Source organism: Anopheles gambiae, chromosome 3, assembly GCF_943734735.2.
Source record: "Anopheles gambiae chromosome 3, idAnoGambNW_F1_1, whole genome shotgun sequence".
NCBI lineage: Eukaryota > Metazoa > Arthropoda > Insecta > Diptera > Culicidae > Anopheles > Anopheles gambiae.
The window spans coordinates 29,863,876-29,889,129 of NC_064602.1; the positions used below are offsets into that span (position 1 = coordinate 29,863,876).

General features: G+C 41.8%; 2 protein-coding genes across 3 annotated transcripts in view; one reads left to right on the forward strand and one right to left on the reverse strand.

Annotated features, from left to right (window-relative positions):
* LOC133393410 (zwei Ig domain protein zig-8-like) overlaps nt 1–11,748 on the forward strand; it is a 39,915-nt gene extending 28,167 nt beyond the window's left edge. Inside the window, exons 3-8 of one of the 2 annotated variants that reach the window (XM_061658275.1) lie at nt 4,118–4,455; nt 4,700–4,816; nt 5,215–5,308; nt 5,522–5,649; nt 11,123–11,402; nt 11,485–11,748. In XM_061658275.1, coding sequence (XP_061514259.1) covers nt 4,118–4,455; nt 4,700–4,816; nt 5,215–5,308; nt 5,522–5,649; nt 11,123–11,402; nt 11,485–11,618 — 1,091 coding nt within the window. In that variant the 3' untranslated portion in view covers nt 11,619–11,748. The remainder of the gene's footprint in view (nt 1–4,117; nt 4,456–4,699; nt 4,817–5,214; nt 5,309–5,521; nt 5,650–11,122; nt 11,403–11,484) is intronic. The other variant, XM_061658276.1, reaches the window with a different exon arrangement.
* A 1,983-nt stretch (nt 11,749–13,731) lies between these two features.
* LOC5668080 (protein PRRC1) lies at nt 13,732–25,242 on the reverse strand. Its single transcript, XM_001689177.3, has 5 exons — nt 24,442–25,242; nt 24,275–24,377; nt 24,020–24,190; nt 23,747–23,936; nt 13,732–14,765 (listed from the first exon to the last, which is right to left on the reverse strand). The coding sequence occupies exons 1-5, from the start codon at nt 25,184–25,186 to the stop codon at nt 14,550–14,552; spliced, it is 1,425 nt and encodes a 474-aa protein (XP_001689229.2). The 5' UTR covers nt 25,187–25,242; the 3' UTR covers nt 13,732–14,549.
* Between the last annotated feature and the right edge of the window lie 12 nt (nt 25,243–25,254).

Below are 25,254 nucleotides of genomic sequence, written 5' to 3' on the forward strand. Positions count from 1 at the left end.
AGGGCACGTGTGTGAGGTGTTTGATATTGTTGTAGAGGACAATGATGGAAGCGATGAAAAGTTGTAATTAATTTCCGTGTTACATTGTTTCCCGATTGAAAGTAATAATGGTAACGGAAAGAAAGCGTGTTTGTGTGTAATTTAATAAATAAGGTAGTTTATTCTTGCAGTTTCAGCAATACCATTAGAATGTGTTTAAAGTTTGGACAGAATTTTGTAAATGGTTGTATTCCATCCTTTCCAATCTAATTATAAAAAGTAACTCGGGGTTCATGATAGCGGATAATACCCATTGTTGTCGATCCTATAAATTGTGCATTAATGAGATAAAACACATTACACGCACATTTAATGCATGCGAACGAGATGCTGTATAAGCGAGAATGCCGATGGTTATAAAGAACAGCAAAAAAGAAGGCTTACTTATGTTATCCCGTTTTCTTCGGTACTATACACGATCGTCAAACCATTTGTCTTGTTTTTAACGAACATTGTGTAGAGATATCAGATTCGGTGTATTTGAGAACAGACAAAAACCCTCACCAGGGCAACAATGGCACAAAGAATATTCATGAACTCGGTACCAGAATCAGAAAATCTGAGAAATTGTGACCCTTTTTATACACCGAGCAGAATCTTGTCGAACAGCCGCTCTAGAAAGGTTGGTGCGTACATATTTCGCCTCGCAGTGACCTTTCCGGAGTCGAATGCGGGCTGCATCGTGGGTTTCTGGTTTGATGGTCCCAGGCTTGAAATATTGCGGTAAGATTACGCGAGTGTAGGAAGTCAAAGTAACGTAAAAAAAGCAGAAAGGATCACCGAAGATGGAATACCGACACGCTAGCCGGAACTGGAGCCCCTTTGGCTGGAAAACCAGAATAAACGGCCATTACGGGTTCTAAGGAGGTTATTTAAGGTCGAGACAGTACTTTATGGAGTCTCAATTGTAATCCTTTTATCTGTTATCTGCTTTGTTCGTGTTCAAGTGCGGCAAGAAGGGTCTGCTTATGATAAAGCTCATCAATTCCAGTAGAGGTAGAGGGCGGCTTTTAATGGTTCGTAAGCATGCACGGCAGTGCAAGATGTTTCGCGTAAAAGTGCCCAAAAAATGCCTATTCTCTGCAATAGTGTCAGTATGGGCGAACCCTTTTTTGTGGAACTGAAAATGTATGAATATTAATCTTGGGTTTTGTACCTCATGTTGGGGTCGGTTTGGTTGAACAATGGTTTGGTGTCCATGCCAGCACAATGGCATAACTGTACAACATCTGGTTCACATTTGCAATCTGTAAACACGGCAAAATGCTATCCAAGAAGATAAAGAAGCTTTCAAAGCCAACTGACAAATTTAATTGATGTGTTTTATTTTGCTAACCCTTATCACTAATTCGGGCAGAGTTATGAGCCTGAATGTAAGCATTCTGTATTAAGAATTTCATTACTTATAGCAATCTCATATAATTCTAAGCATTTTCTACTATTTATGTCTGCAAGTTAATGGCAAAAAAATGTCAGGAACCTTCAACCGCAGCTCTCGTTGAATCGTGTAACCGTTCATTAGTTTCAATTATAAAAAAACCCAAAAATACATCAATCCTACAGCTGACATTGAATCCTATTTAAATCTCTGTTTCCTACTGTAAAAACTGTCACGCGTCGCATTTCGCAAAAATTGATCCTCCCCAATCCATGACTTGTTCTGTTTTCCTTTTAACCATAATCAGCACTCAAACCGCATCAATAAATCCACTCAGCGGTCGATTGCTAGTTGTCGCAGCTGCATGATACTTCGCCACTCCCGTTAGCCTGGTGTGCCTTGCGGTGAGAGTGTTTTCCGTTAATTAACTGTGTGTGTTCCCTTGACAGATTCCAATCACGTTGCTCAGTTGCCGTCCTGTGAAGCTTCCAGTCTCTATGTGTACCAGCTGCGTATCCACTGGGGAGGTGTGCCAGATTTAAGGTCAACAATCCTCACTACCATATCCTCTACACTGTTTTTCGTTTCGGACCGATTCCACAAAACCAGATGGGAATCGGCTATTTCCGGAATTGATAATCAATAGGAAAATATGTCTGTGTGCCTGTGTGAGCGTTTGTATCCAGCCACAGGACACAATCACACAGCCAAATCACAGGCAAAAAGGGCTTAATTATACGGTTATAATCGTTACCAATCAGTTTGGAAAGTTTGGCGCTCCGATGGCGCTCCGACCGAGCCCTCCCTCACCATCCCGGGTGGGGATTATACCGTTAGGAGCATTGCAGGTGCCCTGCAGGAATGATTTAATTTGGAGTTCATTTAGCGTTCACACAATTAACAACCGAAATCCGATAATTGTGGCAGTCCATCGGAATTGAATTAACGTAATGGGCTGGGATTATGGAATAGACGAAACGAGTTTGTTACAAGGTAAAAACAAAACGCCCTCAGGCCTTTACTAATCAGTTAAAATGAGATAAATTTTAATGTTTTACTTGATAATGGAAATGTATACTTTTAAAGCATCTTATCAGCTCGTTTCTCCTGAGGGCTTAAACGGTGTGGCATATCACACTGATTGTCCTGAGTTATGATTTCGAAGTCTCTTTTTCTAAACAACTGCAAATAAACACAAGTTGCAATTAAAACTTAAACCCATAAACAGCTTCACTTAATCATCGGAATCTGCTCTGCAGTAACACTAGGCTAATTCCGTTTGATGTTCGGAATGTACCAATCGAACCAATGCCATCACTCGCCCAGGAGCTATGATTGTAAATCAAAAGTCCACAAAAGCACATTCACACGACTGCCAGTAGCGTTTCGTTAAACATTTAAACATTCACACAAACCCGCCCTCCTCTACCAACGGCATCCAGTTGCACTTCAACGCAATCACATCACAATCGCCAACATCACTGAAAGATTATGTGGCGACAGTTGATTTATGTATCTTTTCCCATGTGATAACATCTCACACCTGCCTGCAACAGAGCTGTCACATTTGATTGGCTTTGCTGGTGTTTGCTTTTTTGCTGTATTTGTGTGCTCAAGGAAGCTTATCTAGCCGGAAGCGATAGAGCCGCATTAAACCGCAACGGCTCCGAGTGTGAGAGCAAGATTGATAACAACGATAAATTAATTTACGCTCCAGGGCGATGAACCCAAAGCTTCACAGCTGGATGCAGCTCAATCTAAGGGAGCAGAAAGGCTTTTCCTTTGACCGTCATGGTCAATTGAAGTGACTTTCTTGCTTGTGGTGAGCTTAGAACATTGATATCATCCTTCAAGGGCAAGACAGTTACAGTCGATCTTATGAAGAGAGAGATATTGCAGCGTAGATTATGTATATTTAATCTTGTTTGCTTGAGGTAAATTCAACAGGCAGGAAGTCCATGAAGTACGTATGGGTACGATGAGTTGTCTCACTGAAGATGATGCATGTTGGTGGTTGTGATTGTTTAAGATAATGGTCATTCTAGCAATTATTGATATTGTAGTTATATTTAGCCTTTAAATACAAAAATAAATTTAATAAGGGATAATAAGTGCTTTTATTATTCGTCAATAAGAACGACTAATAGAAAGTGAAATCCCAATAATAAATTACATCAAAGCTAAATGATTGTAACCGTTTTGTTTTTACTTGAAAAACAAATAAACTGAACTCCTGATAAGATGAAAATTATTAAGTCTGAATAGATAAAGCTTGTTATAACATTTTCCAATTTGTTTCATATGTAAATGTTTTTTTACTATAATATTGAGCCTCCATGGTATATGTTATTTCAAAATTATAATTTTCCTTCAATACTTTAACTTACTTCAATTTCTAGTGAGCTTTTGTCACTTGAAGCGCTCTGCAAATCTGTAATATGTCTTCCTTCATAAGAAAGTGTGTAAAAACTTTATTAATGAAAGCAACAAAGTATACAAATTTCAATTATATTCATCCCAAAATCGTGAAAGAAACATTGTTTTTCATTTATCATCCCGACCTTCTGACGTTTCGATTTCCTGTGTTCGACAGCTTCCAACTGCCACCTCTAATTTGTATCTTTTCTCTACTTTCTACCAATGCCACCGGATCTGTGGTCATCGATTGAAAACTTTCATCCCACAACACCAACCCGGAAGGCATTACAAAGTCACTGCAGACCTTTTCGGAGGAACAGTTCCTGCTGGAGTTGAGTGACGATCGCAGCAGTTCACCGGTAACACGCCCTCCGATACGCAACCGGACACCACCGTACCTTGGCAATCTGCACCTTGGCTTTCACCAGCATCTGCAGCATCACCATCAGCATGCGGAGACAAGCGAGAACGAAATTTACGACTCGGACGAGAGTAATCTACGGCGGACGCCGCTCGACCGTGGGCCACACTTTGATTTGTCCGCCTCGAAGAACATTACAGCGCTGGTCGGGAAGACGGCCTATCTCAACTGCCGGGTGAAGAACATCGGCAACAAAACGGTAAATTTCAATTTCAATGGTGCTGTGTATTGCTTCTGTACTTGTTTTTTCCTACCCACAACAACGCGTTTTGCCCGTTTTTGTGTCCTTTTTTGCTTTCGGGATCGAGTTGCTTCCGTACCGATAAATTCTAACCATGTGTTTTTATTTGTTTCTCTTTTTCCTCTGTGTGTGTGCTACACCTGTTCATATATCACAACACAACGTGCAACGTCCCCCTGTGCGGATCGTTCGTCCTCGACAGGTGTCCTGGGTGCGGCATCGTGACATTCATCTGTTAACCGTAGGTAGATTCACCTATACGTCTGATCAACGTTTCCAGGCTGTACATAATCCCCAGACAGATGACTGGTCGCTACAAGTAAGCCCCCCTATTCCTCTATTGCCCCATTGTGTCACTCGATGTGTGTTTTTGTTTTTATTTAGTGCAACCTCTATCACTCTGTTCCTCCTTCTGGTTGAGCCTTTTGAGAGCTTGGGGAAAAGCACAAACGACGAGTCAGCAAACTATATGAAATGATAAAAAATGAACCCACTCTGCCTCTATTGACACTCTATATGGCCTATTCGGGCCATCGATCATGTGCTGGTGGGCGTTGGCAATAGATCCATGTGCACACGCACGAACACGCAAGCTCTCTGGAGATTCCGTCCGTGGAATGTTGTACTCTCTTTTTTGTCCACTTTATTTTCTCGCCTCTTTTGCGTCTGTCTGTCTCCCACTGGCAGCTAATACCCGTTGGTTCATTGTTCTTTCAGATTAGATACCCCCAGAAGCGGGACACGGGCGTGTACGAGTGTCAGATCTCCACTACGCCACCGGTCGGGCACTCAATGTTCCTTGCCGTCGTAGGTAAGTGTCCAGCCGGACTAAATGCACGGGGCTGATACTGGTTTAATACCCATTTAGGATACGTATTGCTCGTTCTCTCTCTTTCTCTCTCTCTCTCTCTTTCTGAAACGCCTTAGAGTGTTTCGTTTTTCTGAGGTATAGGTTTATTTCCATTTTAACAGACACTTGTTTTCTTCTTTCCACGTTTCCCTATTACTCCATCTCCATCTGCAGAGCCAATCACCACGATCGTTGGTGTGCCGGATCTGTACATCAACACGGGCTCAACTGTAAATTTAACCTGCATAGTGCGGAACTCGCCCGAGCCTCCTTCAACCATATTTTGGACCCACAACAATCAGGTAAGCGGAGAAGAGGTGTGTTTGTGTGTCTGGAGTTGCGGAAGATATGTATTATGGCTTGGATGAATGTGAGAACATGTCCGAAAGCTTAGTGTGGAAACGTTATCCATTTTGATGTCTCGATAGGAAGGGGGTTGTGTTTAGACATATTTTAAGAGATGTGATGTGTTTTATGCCCTAACTGAAACATTTAATAGGCAGGGTAAACAGCGGCGGGTCAAGCCTCTCCGAGGCCCTAGGCGTTATGGTAGACGGGGCCCCTTCACCAAATCCATCGACGGGGGGGGGGGGGGGGGGGGGTTTGGTGTACGAATCATACACTGCAAATTTTATAAGTTTGCTGCAGTTACATTTTTTACTGAAAGCTATTGAGTAATACATGGTTTTCTCGTTTCACTGAATATCAGTAAAACAAATTACTGAAAATGCAGCTATTTATTCTGTCAAAACGACATTTCTGAGCTTCAAAAGAAAACAAAATGCGATGCCCACTTGCTCGTGATGAACAAACATTTGATTTGGTAACCGCTTACACCCCGATAAATTTTAGGTGCGTATTCGGCTTGCGGGATTAACGTTTTGGTTGAGAAAAATCTTCACACCACTTTGCTGTTCTTGCTGAAATTTCATGATAACCGTGAGTGCGTACCAAATCAACAAACTTGCTTCGACAAAATACAGTTCACATCTGTATAAATCTTTATGAAACAGAGATGAACAAGAGCAGCATGGACTGCCACCCGCGCATCAATAAAAACCCCAATTTCAATACTTTTTTTCGCCAATTTTTAATCGATATCAATGACTAAACAATCAGTAATATCAGAAAGGCTTTGTGGTATGTTCAAATTTTGGGTACTGTGGATACTGTTTCGAAGCGGACTTTCGACACTTGATCGTCTAGGCGATCATAAAAACCTTTAGGACGTTGGAGTTTAGAGGGATTACCTTGTGTAGGAGGACATAACTAAACTCCTTAAATGAGAAGTCGATAGATGATGGATGGGCTTAGTCCTATCCTGACAATCCGAACAAATCTGACCTGCCATGATCGGAGTTGGTTTTATCTATACTCAAAAGAAGTTAAAGGTCGGAAAGTTATCGTTTTCGCTAAGCTAGTTACATTTGTCTTTTATTGACAAGAACGATGGTTCTAAACGATATTTTCTTTCCTACTTTACAGTTTCTAGCTCGTGTTTCATAATACGGACGATTTGATTTAAAATCGTCATCGTGAGCATAACATGAAAACAATATTTTGCTTTTACGTTGGTGTTTACCTTTACAATGAATACTGAAGTACCGTCTTGCTTCGAATTACGGCCACTTCATTTTCAATCGGTCAGAGCGATAACTTGTTGCTCGCGGGAAAAACAATATTTTCATTCGAAAGTAACTGGAAATACCTTGTATTGCAGTATGTTTGTCTCAAGTAATCCACGGACCACAGGTTGGAGACCACTGCTTTAGATCAGCTGCTTTCTAAATGATCGAGCGGTGAGGGCCAGGAGAATGCATTTTTTTACACATATATTACTATAATTATTACAGTTAATACCCAAATAACTGGTTTATGATATTAAACAATGCGATTGGTTATTGGTTTTCTTAAATTATTATATCATCCAAGCAAGTTTCAAATTCATTTTATTAAATAACTAAAATTGATTGTAAAGATTCTTCAATTAAGAGTCTGCAGCATACTGTGCAAAAGTCATAAAAAGTTCAAAACAATTAAGCAAAATCGCAATATTGCTTCTGAATGTACCCTTCCTTCCATGTTGCAAAATGTTTTCAGGATATATCTGAAGATGGTACAAAAACCTTAACAGCTGAAAAATTATCGAGACAATCGTACAATCGTTCAGTACTATTATGAGGCCACGGACAAGTAAGGCCAGGTCAGACCAATTGATAGTGCATTTCTTAAAAAAAAAACTCCAAGAAAATCGTTGCATCCTTAAAAAGCAATAGTGTGTAACCATTGTTCTCGTAAAATCAACAGTCAGGTTTTTATGGAATTATTCGTTTCTATTTTCTAATTTCTCCTCAAATTTGACCATATTGATTGGTCCGACAATCCATGTTATGGTGATCAAATTTGGAATAGTTCAACGATATGAATTGTCATTTTAAAATATGTTCAGTTAATTTGTAATGAATAGGATCTTCCTATCTTTCAAAATCGCGCAAATATTTTCTCGGGCCTGACTGCATATTGTGGCGGGCCGGACTTTGCCGACCGCTACCGTCAAATTTTACGCGATCATTCATATCGATATTTGTTTTCCGCCGACCCTTCCAAATTTGACCCAAACCCTTCAACAGCTTGCTTTTCCACCATCACTTCGTCCAGTCCCCAAAAAATAGCAGGGGCACGAGTTCTTAGTTTTTGCGTGATAACATAGACACAGGCCAAATTAAAAAGCGCACACATCGACATCGGAATCGATTCTTGAATGAAACCTCAACAGATAAAAAGAGCGTGCTTGGTGTCAGCCAATTTTTCTTGCTAATTTCTCCGGTTACGAACCGTTGTGTTGAGATCGGTTTCGGAGCCTTTTAATGTCGTATGTGCAAGTAATTTGCGTGAGGCATCTCTTGTAACGGATTTCGCTTTACCCAACTCGCGCGTAACGTTCAATGCATTGGGCCAACGATGATGAAATGATATTGTTTTGAGCTGTGGGCATGTATCGCAGCGTTCTACGCTTCCAAATTAGGTGCACGTGTTAAACAAAAATATTGCACATGTTAAAAAGGCAAATGTTTTCTGCTTCTGATAGTAAAATGCTTATGATAAATAAAATAAATATGCTTCTGATAGGTCTGGTAGTAATAGTAAATCTGATTGTAAACATAACCCCCGGGGGGAAAATGGAGATATATTGGGTTGACAACACCAAATAGAAGGGGCCCCTCAATCGACGGGATCATCAACGGGGCCCCAAATGGACGCGGCAATGGAGATTGTTCTTCGTATTATGGCTGTGTATGGCTGTATGTAGATGCATCTGTAACGGTTTTTGGTCTTGTTGTATTCGCAAAACTTGAAATAGTCGATAAAAACCATATATAAATGAACATGTTCCATAGGTTCCTTGAGTATTTTTCCCCCTTTCTTCTAACTGAAACCTTTCCCATTTCCCCTTCTCTTCGGTCCACAAACTGGATGTGTTCGATTAGGGCCAAGAATGAAAATTTTAGTTTTTGCATTAAAAGACACACACAATCCACTATCCCAGGCCAGGAATGTGAATACCATTTTTCGTGTGAAACAGCTGTCTGCTTTTGGCACAGAATCGCAAAGCGGTAGTAGGGGCCCCGTATACAAGTACAGGACGGTTCATCCCAGCCAAGAGCGCACACAATGACATCGATTTAACCATTCCTCGAATGAAACCTCAACCCACTGAACCCACCGTTGACCAAACGACCTTCCTAGGCTTTTTAAAGCGACGCGAGCTTGGTGTCATTTTTTCCTGCTAATTTCTCCGGCTACGAGCCGGTGTATTGAAATTTTGTTTAGGGGCCTTTAAATTTTTGACTGTGTATGATGTGTGCTTGTGGCTGTTGAAACGGGTTTTCTTTGTGGTTAAACGCAGCGTTCTGTTCTGTGTGCTGTGCATTGGATTTTAGCAGCAAGTGTCTCCGCGTTTTTTTGGTGAGCTCGTGCATCGACCATCCACACCAAGACACCAAATCGACGGGCCCTTCATTGACGGGGCCCCTTATAGACGGGGCCCCTTATCGACGGGGCCTCCTTACCGACGGGGGCCCTTACCGAAGGGGCCCCTTCATCGAAGAGTCCACATAATAGTTGGGGCCCCGTAAACCACCTTTGAGTTTTAGTTTCAGCATAGCTGTAACGGTTTTTTATCTTGTCTTCACGCAAAAAGTTGTATGTAAATAGTGATAAAACATCATTTTAATATTAACATGGCACAGTTTCTTTTTGGACATATAAATACCACCCCTTCCCGATTTCCCCTATTTGTCAGTTGACCACAAAAGTTGAGTAAGGCCCCGCGTGGAAATTTAAGGTTTTGCGTTAAAAGCAGGCACGCTCCACGATCTCAGGCTTGAGATGTGAATACCATTTTTCGCGTGAAAACAGCTATCTGTTTTCGGCACACATCTTCAAAACAAGTATAGGGGGCCCCCAGACAAACACAGGCACGTTTCATCCAAGCCAAATTGAAAAGCGCACACATCGATATCGATGGAATCGTTTCTCGAATGAAACCTCTACCCACTGGAGCACCGTTGCTTGCTTGATGTTAGTCAGTTTTTCCTGCTAATTTTACCGGCTACGAGCCGGTGTATTGATATTGTGTTTCGGGGCCTTTAAACTTTTGTTTGGGTGTGTTGTATGCTTGTGTTGTGTAACGGGTTTTCGGTGGTAGTTAAGCGCAGCGTTCTGTGCATTCCATTTTAGCAGCAACGTACGAAGTCGAACATCCACAATGACGGGGCCCCCTAGATCGACGGGGCCCCTGGCGGCCGCCCAGTCCGCCCACCGTTTAACGCGCCACTGAGGGTAAATAATAAATCTAACAATGGTTGAGCTCTCTTTGTTAAAGAATAGAGTTGTCGATGATAGTAAAAATAACGGTCGTTTTTTTATTTTATTTAATAAAGTACATCCTGAAATATTAAACATTACGCTCAAAACGATAAGCATTGTAATTTGCTGTGGGAATAATGTTATTGTCTATAAAATTGAGTTATTATTATGCCTTTTCTTATTCATCGAAAGCAAACAATTGAAACCAATTGAGGGAACGATGATAAAGTTTATTATATTTGAAAAACAAACCTGTTCTTGATTCATTTTTAATTACTAAGAAATGAAACATTCACTTGATTTGACCCGATGAAATGTTTATTTCACACTTGTTTATAACTGAAACAAAACAAAACATTTACTTATATCTAAATGCTAATCACTGACACTAATCTAAAAACCTTAAATCACTGTTTAAGGACGTTTCGATTGTATCTTCATGCTTAAAGTTATCTCTGAGCCTTTTGAAACCATCCTTTAGCACCCCTCGTTCTCCTTATAAATTCAGAATTAATAGCATAATTTAAAAAACGAACTGATAATTAAATAGAAAAGTATTTCAAGTCCTCAATACTTCGCCAAGGCCAAATGAAAAAGCGTGAATACATACTTCGGTGCAAATAGTTCATAATGGAATATGATCTTGCTTGCTTTCACGATGTTTTACCCTCACTCCATTGAAAATGAAAATTCCCTGTCGGTCACGTTCCCGTTGAAACTGCACTTAAAAGCAAATCGCTCACAGCTTTCACTGCTTCATTCTTAAAAATCAATAAAAATGAATGGATCGAATGAAGAGTGTCAATGTCAATTGATTGGGTGGTTTTTTATTGGTTTGAGAGCAAATTCTATTTATTCCATTTCGAGTGATTTTTCCTCATTTCTCACGTCACATTTTTTTTGCAGGAGATCAACTACGATTCACCCCGGGGCGGTGTGTCGGTCATAACGGAAAAGGGTGAAATGACGACATCGTACCTGCTAATACAGCGCGCCCGTACCACCGACAGCGGGAAGTACGTATGCTCCCCATCGAATGCCGATCCTTCCACGATCAACGTGCACATCCTGAATGGAACTGTTCGACCGCCCTACTCGCTAACCGCGTCAAGGGCAATGACAAATACGACATTGTTCGCCCGATACTGGAAACATTTCAGACAGTATTTGTCAGGGCTACCATTGTGTGAGTGTTTTTTAGGATGTTTGTGTAATGTGTTAAATATGTAAAAAGTTTCATGGACATTTTTAAACTTTCCTTTTCACAGTGGGCTCCCCGTTCAAGCGGTTAGCATTGCCGCCCAGCCAGTGGAGTTTGCCGCTGAGTTTAATAATGCCCAGTATTGCATCGACAGCATTTTTCATGAAAATCCACGCGTGGACCAACAACTGTCGGTGGTAACGGTGAAGAAATTCATCGTAGAACTCTCCCCTGACCAACAAGACAAGACAGGAAGGGATAATCGGAGAAGAGAGCTTTGTTAAAACTCTTGTGCATCCAAGGCGGTGTAATAAAATAATTTCGAAGTAAAGTAATAATTGTAATAATTTACATATCACAACAAAAGACTAAATTTGAGCTTAAGGTAAGTAAACAAGTTGACCTAAAGCTGCAAAAATCAAGTGTATTCGAATGTTCCCCCCATAATCCTAAGATAAAAATTTAATTACAAAACTATGTCCATTGCCCCTTCAAATGATTTTCTTTTCAGAGAGATTTTCCCATACCGTTTCGTCTATTTTTCTACTAAATCCCAAGCAGCTTTCTCCTCTGCTCTGCAAATGAAAAGACGCTTAATCAACTGTATGGATATTATTTTGGATATTATTACATGTCTCTTTACTTCCTATCCTGCTCGATGAAACCCCTCATTGCCGTTAGCCGGAATGAGTTCAGTGTAGCTGTTTTTTACTGCCGTTTAGCGCTTTTTCTCTGCTAACTCTGATTATCAAGCAGAGTGTACAAGAAATGAATGAGAAGCGTGGCAAATGGGCGATAAATCAGAAAATTATTAAAAACATTAAAAACCACCATCCAGTTGTAGTTGTAATGATTTGTAGGCGAAATACCACCGTTTGTGTGTAGCTTAGCTTTCTTGGTGTTGAAAAGGGCTTTACTTTCATTATGCGAATAGAGCGAGAAGTGGTTTGTAATAGCATAAATTGCATTATCTGTTGTTGGCTGTAAAGGTTTGCTTTGGTGGAGTTGGGTAAAGTAAACCGAAATGATGCTTCTTTTGTGCTTTATAAAAATGCATTCCGGTGGGAATTACGTTTTCATTTGCGCCTGTTTGAAGGTTATTGTTGTTAACAAACAGCAATACAAAACAGAGGGAAAGCTGTGGTCGGTTTTCCTCTTTTTATAGTCAACTTGTGTGTTAATGTTGAATGAAAGCACACCAAAAAAACTCAACCCCCTCAACCAGAAGCACAACCAAAAAAACAGACCTGTAAAGGATGCAAACCACATCCGTGCCAGTTGTCTGATTTGGTTGTACTTTAAAAAGAGCATTTTTAATGTGCACCTTTCACACATTAACCAGACACAGTAAGGCAAACACAAACAAATGGGAATAATTATTTCCGTAAACGATATGCGTTCATATGCCTGTTTGTAGCATTGGCACGATGAGGGAGTCAAAGAGAGAATTAATAAAAATGCAATTAAATCGAACGAGTGTAGCAAATGCAGGATGGGACTGTTTAAATTTTCTCATTTGTGTGTGTGTGGTTTTGTGTTTCATTTAATCACACTTTCAATTTGAGTGCATGTTTGCAGAATGGAAAGTATTGCATCGAAGAAATCGAAGAAATAGTAACAATTGCATCGATTTGATGATGTCTGTTTGCACACTTTCTGTAATTATTGTACGGTTTGTAAGCAGCTGGGCACGGAACTAATAATCGAGCCACTTTTCGGATAGCTTCAAAATGATTAAATTACGTTGAAACCAATTGCAAAAATGAATAGGAATGCACAGGCTGCACCATATACGCCGAGTTAGGGTAAATTCAATAAACAGTGCTAATTTACACCTGCTGTACACGGTACATCCTAGAATTCAACTAAGCTAAGTATTTTCCTCTCAAAACCACAAATGCTAGTGTTCAGGCATTAGCCGCCCAACGATTTGTTTTCAAATCTGCCAACATAGAATTTATAATTTAATTTCCATTCCAAAGTTTGGTACCGTTTGAAACACCTTACCCTGTTCGCGTCTCCATGCTTTACGAGCTTAACATTCAGACCAAACAGACAGACAGGCCAGGTTGAGAAAGAATAATATTTTCGGAAAACGTTAACACCGTACAAATATACGTCCCACCATCAGCAATCCTGTTGAGCAACTCAAGAACAACAAAGCGGTGAAAGTTGAGCAAGAAATGCAGATTTTCTACCGTCCACTTCGTTAATTTGCGACTCTGAACACTCCCCGACACCAGGGCGACACTGCAGTCGGACATATAAAAAGCGAATTAAGATAAACAGCGGCCTCTCCTTGCGGCCAGTTTCGTTCCATTTCGTTCCATTTTGTTAAGAATGACTGTTTACAGTTTGCGTTTTATTACTGGTGATTATTACGATAATAGGCTTACAGTTTCAACGAGTGCTATATAATAAACTATGGTCGTATAATTTTGATAAGCGCACGCTCGACACCTTCAAGAAATTATCTCTCTCTCCCTCTCTCTCACACACATCTTTCGAGCGTACGAGATTCACGCGATCCTGTTCAGCAGGCAATCCCGGGCGATTCTTCTGTGATCCGGGTGGGCCGGTTAAATCTCATGGGTTGAATCAATAAATTGAAAATCATGCCGATATTCCCATTCGCATCTCGGGCAAAAGGGAAACTCGGTGTCTCGGAAGGAGGGTCAAAACAATAAAAAAAAGGATTCTCTTATTCTACACCGTCACGTAACGGGCGCCACCCAAAAGAACATTAAAACTTGTATGTGCTTTTTCACTCCTTTCTTGCTGCTGTTCACTCCCAATGGGATTGTTGGTCGATACTTTTTCCATTATGCTCTGTCTCTGTCTTTCTCGATACGGGTCTGTAAAAGAAGGTGAATTCCAACACTCCAAAGCTCCTCTAAATGCTAACCGTTTCCGCCATCATCTTGTGTGGTACGACCGTGCAGCTCTTCACCACTCCAACCTTCACAAAATCCCTTCTTTTACAATATCTTGGACTACGATCGTCACGCCAAGCTTCCACACACTATCTGCTCCCCATTCATTTATCCATCCAACTGCAGCTCGCAGATCCGCAGAGGACCACACTCAATAGTGATTACAGTGGCAAGCCCTAATGATGGTGAACATTAATTCTTATTCCGCCGGTTGGGGTGTACCGTCCCCGCCATCACCGCCGGTAGTGGATTGTCCGGTCGCTGCTCCTACTGCCGAATCCACCTGAGACGCCACGGTAAGTTCGTAGTCGAGCACGGCATGCTTGTACAGTGTCGCTATCGTTTTGGCCGCGGTCAGTATCATCTCCGAGCGGGACACGGACGTGTACGAACGGTGCCATTCGGTGTGTGAGGTCTGTGAGGAATGAAAAAGAATAGAGCATGAAAGTTAGATGGTTTTAACACATATAAAACACACAGATGGGGGAGAGCACAGCTCAATGAGCAGCGAAATGGATGAAGAAATGAATGACCTTCCCTTTCCGGTTTTTGGGGCTTTAAAACCGATGATTTACGGCGAGATGCTATCGATGCATTAGAAGGATCCTTTGGCAAGGGCAGCTAATCGAAGTGGAAAATTGATAAGAGTACCCTTTTCACAAATAGGAAAAGATCATGAATTTAAACTCTTGATGCATTTTTAGCAGATTTGTTGCTGTAAAAACTCTATACTGAAACACTTAATGAAGCCCTTAACCCATCCCCTTTATTGGAATTAGCTTAACTGTGTTCTAATTCCTCCTAATCACGTACAGCTAGTCATTCCATTCCGATTTACATTACCCGGAACACCACATCCCATTTAATGCATGATTGTGCATTCAAATAACGTTCGTTGATCCAATCAAATCATCATGATTGTGTCTGTGTGTGTGCTTTATATTAAACAAACATACAACCGGACCGGAAACAACGCGGAAGCACACCTCACGAACGAACAACATCAATCGGTCAATCAATTTAATTAGCAGTTTGTTAAACGGCTGCTCACAAAGTAACACGTAAACTCCGTGCCATTGCTGTTTTGATGGAACATCCGGACAGACCGGTGGACCAAACAGAATGGAAATGAAGCGTTTAATGAGTCTATTTTGCTTCGACGGAGGGACAGGTGCTGGAACAACGATCGAGACGATAAGTTTGACGAAAAACATTGAAATCATATTGATCGATCGTTCAATTGACTGTTAAATGGGTTATCATGCTATATTCAATGTGATAGAAAGGACACACTTTGAAGCGTTTTTTGTTGCGCAATCGAACCGAATCAATTATCATTATACTTTAAACACAAACTTGGATTACAATTGTTAGTAATTTTAAACCAATTTTCCTTACTTTATTTCTAAATTCAATTACCCACAGATATTGTCTAACAAAAAGCAAAATTTCCAATCTCTCTCTCTCTGAGTGAAGACTCCTCAGTTTCAATTTTAAGCGAATCGTTTTATCGATCTTTCCCAAAACAATCAGCAAAGGTTTGGGCAAGCTTTTACATCCCTACACACTACAAACTACTGCAAACAACCGGAAGTAAACGAGAGAACAATTCAGCTCAAACGTTGGTTCCGGCTTTCCCCCGTAATGGTTGTTCCGCACCATTCGTCGTCCAGGACAAGCATTGGATGTGACTAGTCACAACAATGGCAAATCGAAAAGGCTGCAACGTGATGGAAGTAAGGAAGAAAAACTACATCCGTTCGTACTGGCGCTTGTAACCCTTGCAGGCACTGCCTGGGCGATTTTCGACATCCGGTCAAACAGCACCAGCCAACCAACGACTGGCTTCTCCTTAATTCGAATGGATGCTTCGGTGAAGGTAGATTGTGTTCGATAACTTTCAATTTGTGTGGCTGTGCAGTAACGTTCGAGCGGTTGATGCTGCAGCAAACAAAACGTGACCAAATGGAACATAATATTAGGACGTCACTCTATCCCATCGGCAATGACCAAGTTAACACGCCCCTGTGTAAAAAATAGTTTATAATCCAATTTAGACACACACTTATATGTTTGTGCCAGGCTGGTTCATCCCCAGCAGTAAACTGGCTTCCCAAACGAGTGATCATCCTTCATCCGAGGCGGCGTTTTACAATCCAAGCGCTCGGTTCTGGGACCGTTTTCCTAGGGCTAATCATCAACTGGTCCTCCAGCCGTCGCAACAACTCATTCGCACTCTATCTCTCGTCTATCTGCTGCTGAAAACCACGGAAAGGCATCTAACCACATCGAACAAACGGTCATTCCAAGCGAAAGATAGCCAATCGATATGGATGGTGCGCAAATACCACAAAACGAGCGCCGTTTTTCATCCCTTCAGTTCTCGCATTGCTGGTTGCTTCCAATTTTTGTGCGATTCACTAACGATGAAACCGTGAACCGAATTCTGCATAATCGGGTTCGGTGCAGTCGTTCGAGTTTCTGCATAATGTCCCGGGAGCTAAGCAGCTGCAACCACACCGGGCGCACTCATCCACCCGGAAGCGTGCCCAAATCCCTGGCCAAACATCCTTGACCGTTTGCTCTCGGTTAATCCTTTTTTGAGAGTGGGATGAGAGAAGCCTTCAGGGTACCATCTTGTGCAACACCGGACGCGGTTGAAACATGGCACCAAAAGCTAACACGAACACTAATGCAGCCAATCTCCGGACGAGGGATAGCAGCACTTTCCGTAGAAGATTAGTCACGAACTTTAGGATGGAAATTAAACGGGAAGGACACAAGCAGGTTAAGTTAGGACTGTATAGAGGAGCGGAAGTTTGTTCATTTAAAAACTTCCCCCGGAGGTTGCAGCAATTCTGTACAGATTAAAGAAGCGGATACACAACTTTGCAGACACTCGTTGTAGCTCTAACTCCCTCTGAATGTGTGTCTCTCTCTACTCTTGGGGTTTAACAAAATGACAATCATTACAAAAACGCATAATCTCATTACGTTCGGGGAACACCCGGGCCTTCCTACCCTGTTCCCTTCCCATGTCCTACGTAAGCGATTCCAAAACGAAACCACACAAAACCAATAAGTATCAGAGATATAATAAAATTTAATTAAAACCATCCCATTTCATCGAACCAGGCACAGTGACATTGAACGATAAAGGTCGGTATACCGAATGTCCTTTTGCAGGATGATTTGATATTTTGCTTCCTGTTTCTTACCCCTGTCAACTAATTAAAACAAGCATTTTCTGCCGGTAAATATCAAACGGTAGCCATGCGGAAAGATTTGTCCACTGGGGAATAATAAGCAGGAGTGTGGTTAGGATAGAAATGGATCAGAAATTCTGGGAAAAGAGAAACAAGCTCAATCATTTAAGTAATGTAATCATTTCAATCTTTTGTCGCTCAGTCTCGTTCCAGTGTAATTTGCAGCATTAATAATGTGTTACGCATGATTGCATACTTTCAGGCTTTGCGTCTGCAACGAAAGACGCATCGCCTGGCAGTATGAAATCATGTTTAGTTTTGCATTTAAAGTGTATATTTTGCTGAATAATTTTTGTTTGTCGAAGGATTGCATACTGTAAGGTACCTATGTTGTGTTTTAAGTAAGAAGCTCCATGCTTTTGACCCTTTGTTACATCTATGAAACGTTAAGCACACAAGACAAGATAACCCTAGATCAATTTGCGATAAAACGGGTAAAATTTTCCCTTCTTTCTTCATCATCTGTGAGTAAGGAAAGTGGAGGAAAATGCGAAAAACCAACCGAAAAAGTACCGAAGAACCCCAGAAGATATTTCACAGAATAGAACCGTTATAGCGAACAACATCACAATGCTTTTAATAGATTGTAGCTCTATTTACACGACATTTCATCATCTCCTTATAGAGCAAATTTCACGCTCCATCTATGCTTAGGCTTATGGTTCAAGATACCATTTTACCCTAGAATACCTTTTTCCTGTTTTCCGCTTTGATGCATTTTATCGTTGCGCCAGAATCGACCAGCCGAACCCTTCCCACAATATAGCTAGAAAGATGTCTCTGCAAAAAGGTAACACCTTCATAATATTGTGACCCAATCAAGTGAAAATAACATCCGGCAGCGAGAGCCGCAACTCCAAGAAACTCCAAAAGGTTCTTGGGAATTCGTCCTTGCGCGTACGATAACGCTCGTCAAAGAGCATCCGAAATTAGTCTGTGACCGTACATCGTCTTTTCCGACCCAATCACACGGAACCGAAAACTAATTAAACGTGAGTAGCGTGTGCGTCCGCGTGCTCGAATGCCGCTTGTGGGAACAATCAATTAAAATCGAACCCGAAACTCCCCAGCGGATCGATATTCAATACCAGAGGACGGAGTTGTTACGGCAAGTTGTAAGTGTCTCGCAACGGTGCAAGCTGGGCAGATTTGAAATACAACCCGAGTTCGGTGTGGGTGAAGGTGTACTCCATTGGGGCAGCTGAACGTACCCGAGTCTCTTTATCAGAGACACGTCGTCATCAAATTGTAATCAACTATTCACAAACATGATTTTGATGCTACGAACAGGAACATCCCCTATCGGACAGATAATACGTAATGCTTGCACAATTTGTTACTAGCTTGTATCAGAAGGGTCAGGTGATGGTACAGTGATTTCGCAACAGAACCCATCCCTTCCCGTGTCCCGTGGAAAAAGGATCTAAATCGAACGTTCAATAAACCGATGATCCCAAATCTCACTCACCTTAGGTCCGATGTGTACATTGTAAACTAGACCTCTATGAAACGATGCCTACATAAAGCCTTCATCGGTCGATTCGTTCCATCAACAACGGCTACCATATCTGGAACGAACACATCATGGCCTTTGGCCTCTTTTCAGCAAACATCTCGTACGGTTCTATCGACAAAGGATTATTGGGGAATAATAGTTTCAAAATTGGTGCAGGCTGGAAGAGTAGAAAGAAGGAGCAGGAAATCCAAACATGAAAAATGTTTTTACTCGTTACTTAACCACTTGCAACAACCAGACATTTGAGAGGCAACTATCATTAGACATTGTCTATTGTCTGTCCCTTGAATTTAGGTTCTTCTGCAATCTCTCAGCACAGGAATGTCCGCAGAATCATTATCAAACCAACCTACGAATGGTTTCAAATCTTCCAACATGCATTTGCATACTCAACTCAGTCACCAACAGCTGCTGTGGTAATGATTATCCTACAATCGCTTACCAGCTCTAAATGTCCTTTGTGGATGGACATTTACATACCTTCCCTTCCCTTACAAAACAAGCGAGACTGATTCTAACGACAACAATTACACACAATCAGCAATGGTCGAAAACTTTTAGGCCATTAATTTAACGACCGTTAAACGACCTATCAGTGGGGATGATGACTTCGGAACTGAAATGTTCAATGCTTCAAAGTGTAGTGTTATCTTCGCTGTGGACATCATCAGAAACTGATGATGATCAAGATTTTACAAGTTCGAGGCTGTATCGTATTTAAGTAATCGTCGAAGACGATCGTCCAATTCCCAAACTTTCAAATCCTTGACAAACTTCAAACTTGACCCAGTTAACAGTAACGATACTGTTAAAGTTTATATAAATTATACAAAACTTTGTAGAATGATTCAATTGCTCCACGTAAAACGTCATACAAAAAACCTAGCTTCGGTCTTCGAACTGCAAAATTAGTGTCCTATTTCCCCGAATAAAGTATCCATTGTCCAACTGGCATAACATCAGCAACTACACTTCAAACTCTGTGCGTTAAAGTACAGCAACAAACGGCACACAAAGGCAGCGCGGTCAAATGACCAGCCAAATCCACTTCAACTTTAACCAATTTAGCGAAAACTTTCAACACGACCCGAGAACGAGGACCAAACAAAATGACCGTCGCCTGATGGAGCATTTTTAAATTTTCGTCAACGTTCACCCGGCGTAGTTAGACAAGAGGTTGTTCGTCGGAATTAAAAGTGGAACAAACAAACTTCTCTATCTGCAGGACAAACTTTTGACCCAGAGTGACCCTTTGATGAGACTGCTTGTATGTATTCCTCTCTTTCAGGTCTATAATATACACTTTTTAGTTCAATGACGGAGCACTAAACACGATCACCGTTATGATCGGCTGCACCCGAAAAGAGGGAACCCGGGTACCAACGTGTAAAACGTTTTTCCCTCTCGTTCTGCACATCATCACTGTTCGCAAAGGCGGTTTCCATCTAGACCTAATGTTGCCATTTCCTGTCACAACCAAATAAAAAAGAGAACAGACAACATTGCAAACGTGTCGTTTGTGCACCAAATTACGAAGTGCATTTCACTGTGGTTGGGTATAGGGAGCTAAGGGACATTGCATCAAGAAAACGACAGAGACTAAACGTGAGCTCGTGTCTGGCGCAAAAACCACCCGAAACGAGGCGTCCCTGGTGCATGTAATTGATTGGAATTAGATAGAGTACGCACGGTGTAAAATGGGAAAACTTTCCTGCACACGACGACGATGACGACGGACCAAGTTACTCAGACACACCGGTTGAAATTGACTGCACCCCGTGCGGAATGTCGCAGCGTAACCGTGTTCCACAGCACACGATCTCATGCTGAGTCACCTAGTGCAACTTTTACTCACAAGAGAGTAGTAGCAGTGGTGGTATTAGTACTTCTTGGTAATTTTATCGTCGAAGAAGGAAAAATGCATCCGGCATAGACCGTCATAGCCAATTTGAATACCTGCAATGGGAAGAGCTTTTTGTGAGATTGTGGACAACACACATACAACTGTGTTCGCTTTATAAAGCGATGCAGCACAGACACGCGTACCACTATTAATAATTCATCTCGTATAAAACCTACGCTTTTGCCAGCTTTAGCGCCAGAATGTATGCAACACGGCGAGCAAATGGTACTAACTAACTGTTTTACGGACCCTTCGCAGTGCCAAACAAACACCATCGAAGAGTGCCCTGTTTGGCTGCACTTTGTCTTGCCGGGGAACACCCTTCCATGCACACAGACGCATACAGACACGCTCACTCTGCCTAACGAAGCATTTTAACGCCTTGGTGACCTTGCGTCTGCCTGGGCCTGAACGAATGGCACCAGTAAACCACCAACCACCAGCCAGGGACATACATTATTTTAATAGGCAACCACGTTGGCGGCACACCACTTACACACACACACACTACCCCAAGTAGCTATTTTTTATTCCCCAAGACCGTTTTCCTCCAACACGAAAACGAGCGTTTGGCGAAGCTACGAAACTCATGGTAATGAGTTAGCCGGAAGTTTGCAATAATCCGAGCGACACCACTGCTGCCAGCCTAATACTTAAAAAGCGAAAGGAAAAGTACACGCACATGGACGCAACTGGAACGTCTTTTTCCCTAATGTTTGGTACATTCTTTAGCCTCAGCTCGTTACAATAAATCATGCAGTGGTGGCTGCATCCACACGGAGCTGGACTAAACCACCTTTGTCCATCCTGTTGCACACCACATTGTTTAGATGGTGTGTAGATTTAGTAGTGTTTGCGTCAGCAGCAGCGTTGCGAAATATTGCACGTGACCGCATAATGAAGGGATGAGTTTTGGGGAGAGGATTTAAAGTTTTTCAATGTGGTAAGCTTTATTTCGTACGATGAAAGAGAATTTGCCATGATTTTCGCTTATCAGAAATATGTAATTATTATCGCAAATGCCGCTCGCAGCAACGCTTTGGTATGAATATTCTATTATGTACTAAATACCAAAAGCAAAATTGCTCATTCTAAGAACGGTTTTTAATTTTACTGACCAAACACCGCCACTTGTACGTCGAACGGTTGCTTCGGGTTCGCTGAAAGCAATTTTAATATTCGCAATTCAAATAAATTCCTAATTTAGCTTACAAACACGTGGGCAAGTGCATGAACGTCCATTCCGAAGAATTAATTATAAATTGTGTAAATGAGTATCGTGAGTGGCGGGTGTCCGTTTTCACTACAAAAGATTTTAGTTATTTTATACGAAACGGGTCCATATTACTGTCCAATAAATTAACTATTATCAGATATCACATCAAAACGACAATCACACAGTAATCGGATCTACTCGTTGTATTTGCCGTTGCTAATTATAGTTATCAGCATTTCAAAAGACTTAATTTAACACAAGAGTGTGCTACATTCAACACGATAGCCACTCATCAGCACCATTCGGTTTCCAATTAAACAACTTTTTCAATATATGAAATGCTATAATTAACACCCAACGGGGGATGCAAAAAAGCAGCAAGGAATAAAATGCAATAGTGTACATATTCAGGCAAACAATAAACCAAAATAATAGTGCAATTCAACGAATCCTGAAACCACACACACACACAAATGGTCTCATCATACTTTTACCACACCGGTTCGATTTAATTGCGTTTTTATTCATTCTCTCTTTGACTCCCCCATCGTGCCAATACTTCAAACAGGTAGATCAACGCGTATCGGTTACGGAAATAATTATTTGCATTTGTTTGTGTTTGTTTACCTCTGTGTCCGGTCAACCGCTCAAAGTGTGAAAGGTGCTCTTTTTTAAGTACAACCATACCAGACAACTGGCACTAATGTGGTTTGCATCCTTTACAGGTCTGTTTTTTTTTTTTTTTTTTGTAGTGTTTCTGGTTGAGGGGTTTTCATACAACATTAACACACAAGTTGACCATAAAGAGAAGGAAATCCGACCACAGATTTCGCTCTATTTTGTATGGCTAACAACAATAACGTTCAAACAGGAGTAAATGTAAACGTAATTCCCACGTAATTGATAAAGCACAAAAGGAACAACTACAGATAATGTAATTTGTGCTATATTATCACCCATTTTTCATTCTACTCGCATAATGAAAGTAAAGCCCTTTTCAACACAATGAAAGCTAAGCTACACACAAACGATGGTATTACGCCCACAAAGCATTACAACTACCGCTTGTTGGTGGTTTTTTAATGTTTTTAATAGTTTTCTGATTTATCGCCCATTTGGCATGCTTCTCATTCGCTCATTTCTTTTACACTCTGCTTGATAATCCGATTAAGCAGAATAGTGGAAAAGCGTTAAACAGTAGTAAAAAAAGCTACACTGAACTCATTCCGGCTAACGGCAATGAGGGGTTTCATTGAGCAGGATAGGGAGTAAAGAAAACATATTAAATTATCGTCCATATAGCGGATTAAGCGCCTTTTCATTTGCAGATCAGAGGAGAAAGCTGAATGGGATTTAGTATAAAAATAGACAAACGAGAAATGCAAGGCAAAACTCCATCAGTATTAATTCCCACCCTCCGAAGCAAAGCCATTTGGAAGGGAAATGGCCACAGTTTTGTAATTAAAGAAAGGCAGTCAATACAATGCAGACTTACATTCAGATTCCTGGCCATAACGCTACCGACGGTAGTAGCAAATCCGGTATCCTTCAGCATATAATCCTCCGGCGTGTCGGCTTGCAGGGCCGCAATGACCGGCAGCGGTATCGGCGTCATCTGCGTCACCGTTTTCAGGAGGATATTTTTCGCATAATCGAACAGTACGATCGCACCGGCCTCGAACCATCTGTGGGAAGGGATTAATTTAATTTTAATTTTCTTTTGCTAAAATAAAAATCGGATTTTTGCTTCAAGAAACGCTCCACTTACTGGTCGGGAAAGAGTTCTACGACAAAGTTCTCCACCGCCACCACCGGCAAATGATCGTCCACGCGGGGATTTTCAGCCCGAATGCTATTGATACGATGCTCGGCACCCTTTAGACCAGCGGCAAACCCAACTGGCTGGGCGGCAATGCCAACCGCTTGGGCGGCCAGACCACTGTGAAAAGGAATAGGCAAATAATCAACTCAAAATCTTCAATATTCCGCAACATTCGTCCCAACGAAAGAAATCACAACTCACATGATGGTCGCCTTGCCAAATACTGTCTGAAATGCTTCCCGTATCGGGCGAACCTTGTCGTCTTTGTCCGATGCCACAATCACCTCCGTATCGCCACCGGAATCTGCAACAAAAAAGGTTTCAAGTTCAGCAAAAAGCTTTCCCCGTTTTATATATTATTCCCTTACTTATGTACTCCTTCATCTGCGGATCCAGCGTGGTAACTATCGTGTCGACCGAGTTCTTCGCCTTTTCGGCCACCTTCTGCAGAATGCCACTGCCCGACACGGCACCCTTCATCCACCCGAACAGGGCCGAGCCGCCCTGTGTGATGGGGCTGAGGGCCGCCGCGACCGGTTCCGGGTTCAGGATCATGCTGGCAAAATCTCTCCCCACGGGCTGATCGGGCAGCGTCGGTTCGGCCGGGTGCACACCAGCAGCGGCCGCCATTGCCTGTTCGGCAGTAAACTGCGACGTGTCCTTGCTGGCAGGAATCGCCGGACTGAACGTGGTCGGTATGAACGGATCCGTTTCCTCCCTCTTCGTCGTATCGTCTACGGTGACCATCGGGGCGGCAGGCGGCACACTTTCCGCACCAGCTGGTGGTGCTGCCACGTTCGCCGTAATGAAGCTGGGCAGCTCGGAGGGTGGGCCCACGTTCGACAGGATGTTTCCCGTTTTCTTCTTCGGATCGCTCATTGTGCTGTTGGATGCTGTTGCAGTGGTCAAATTGAATAAAACACTCGATACACGGCCACTTATTGTGCGACGCAGAATAAATGTAACAAAAGTAAAACGAACGCGAACAGCCGATTCTGAGCTACGTTTATTTTGCTCCGTTGTTTGTTTATATTTTGATGGCTTTTTAGTACAGCGCCGTGCACTGTGGGAATTTCGTTCTGTGCGCACCTTGGCAATATATTTTGAATGCATTTATTTTCACATTTTCACATTTAAGATATATAAAAATGGAAAACAAAGTTGACTTGAATGATTAAATA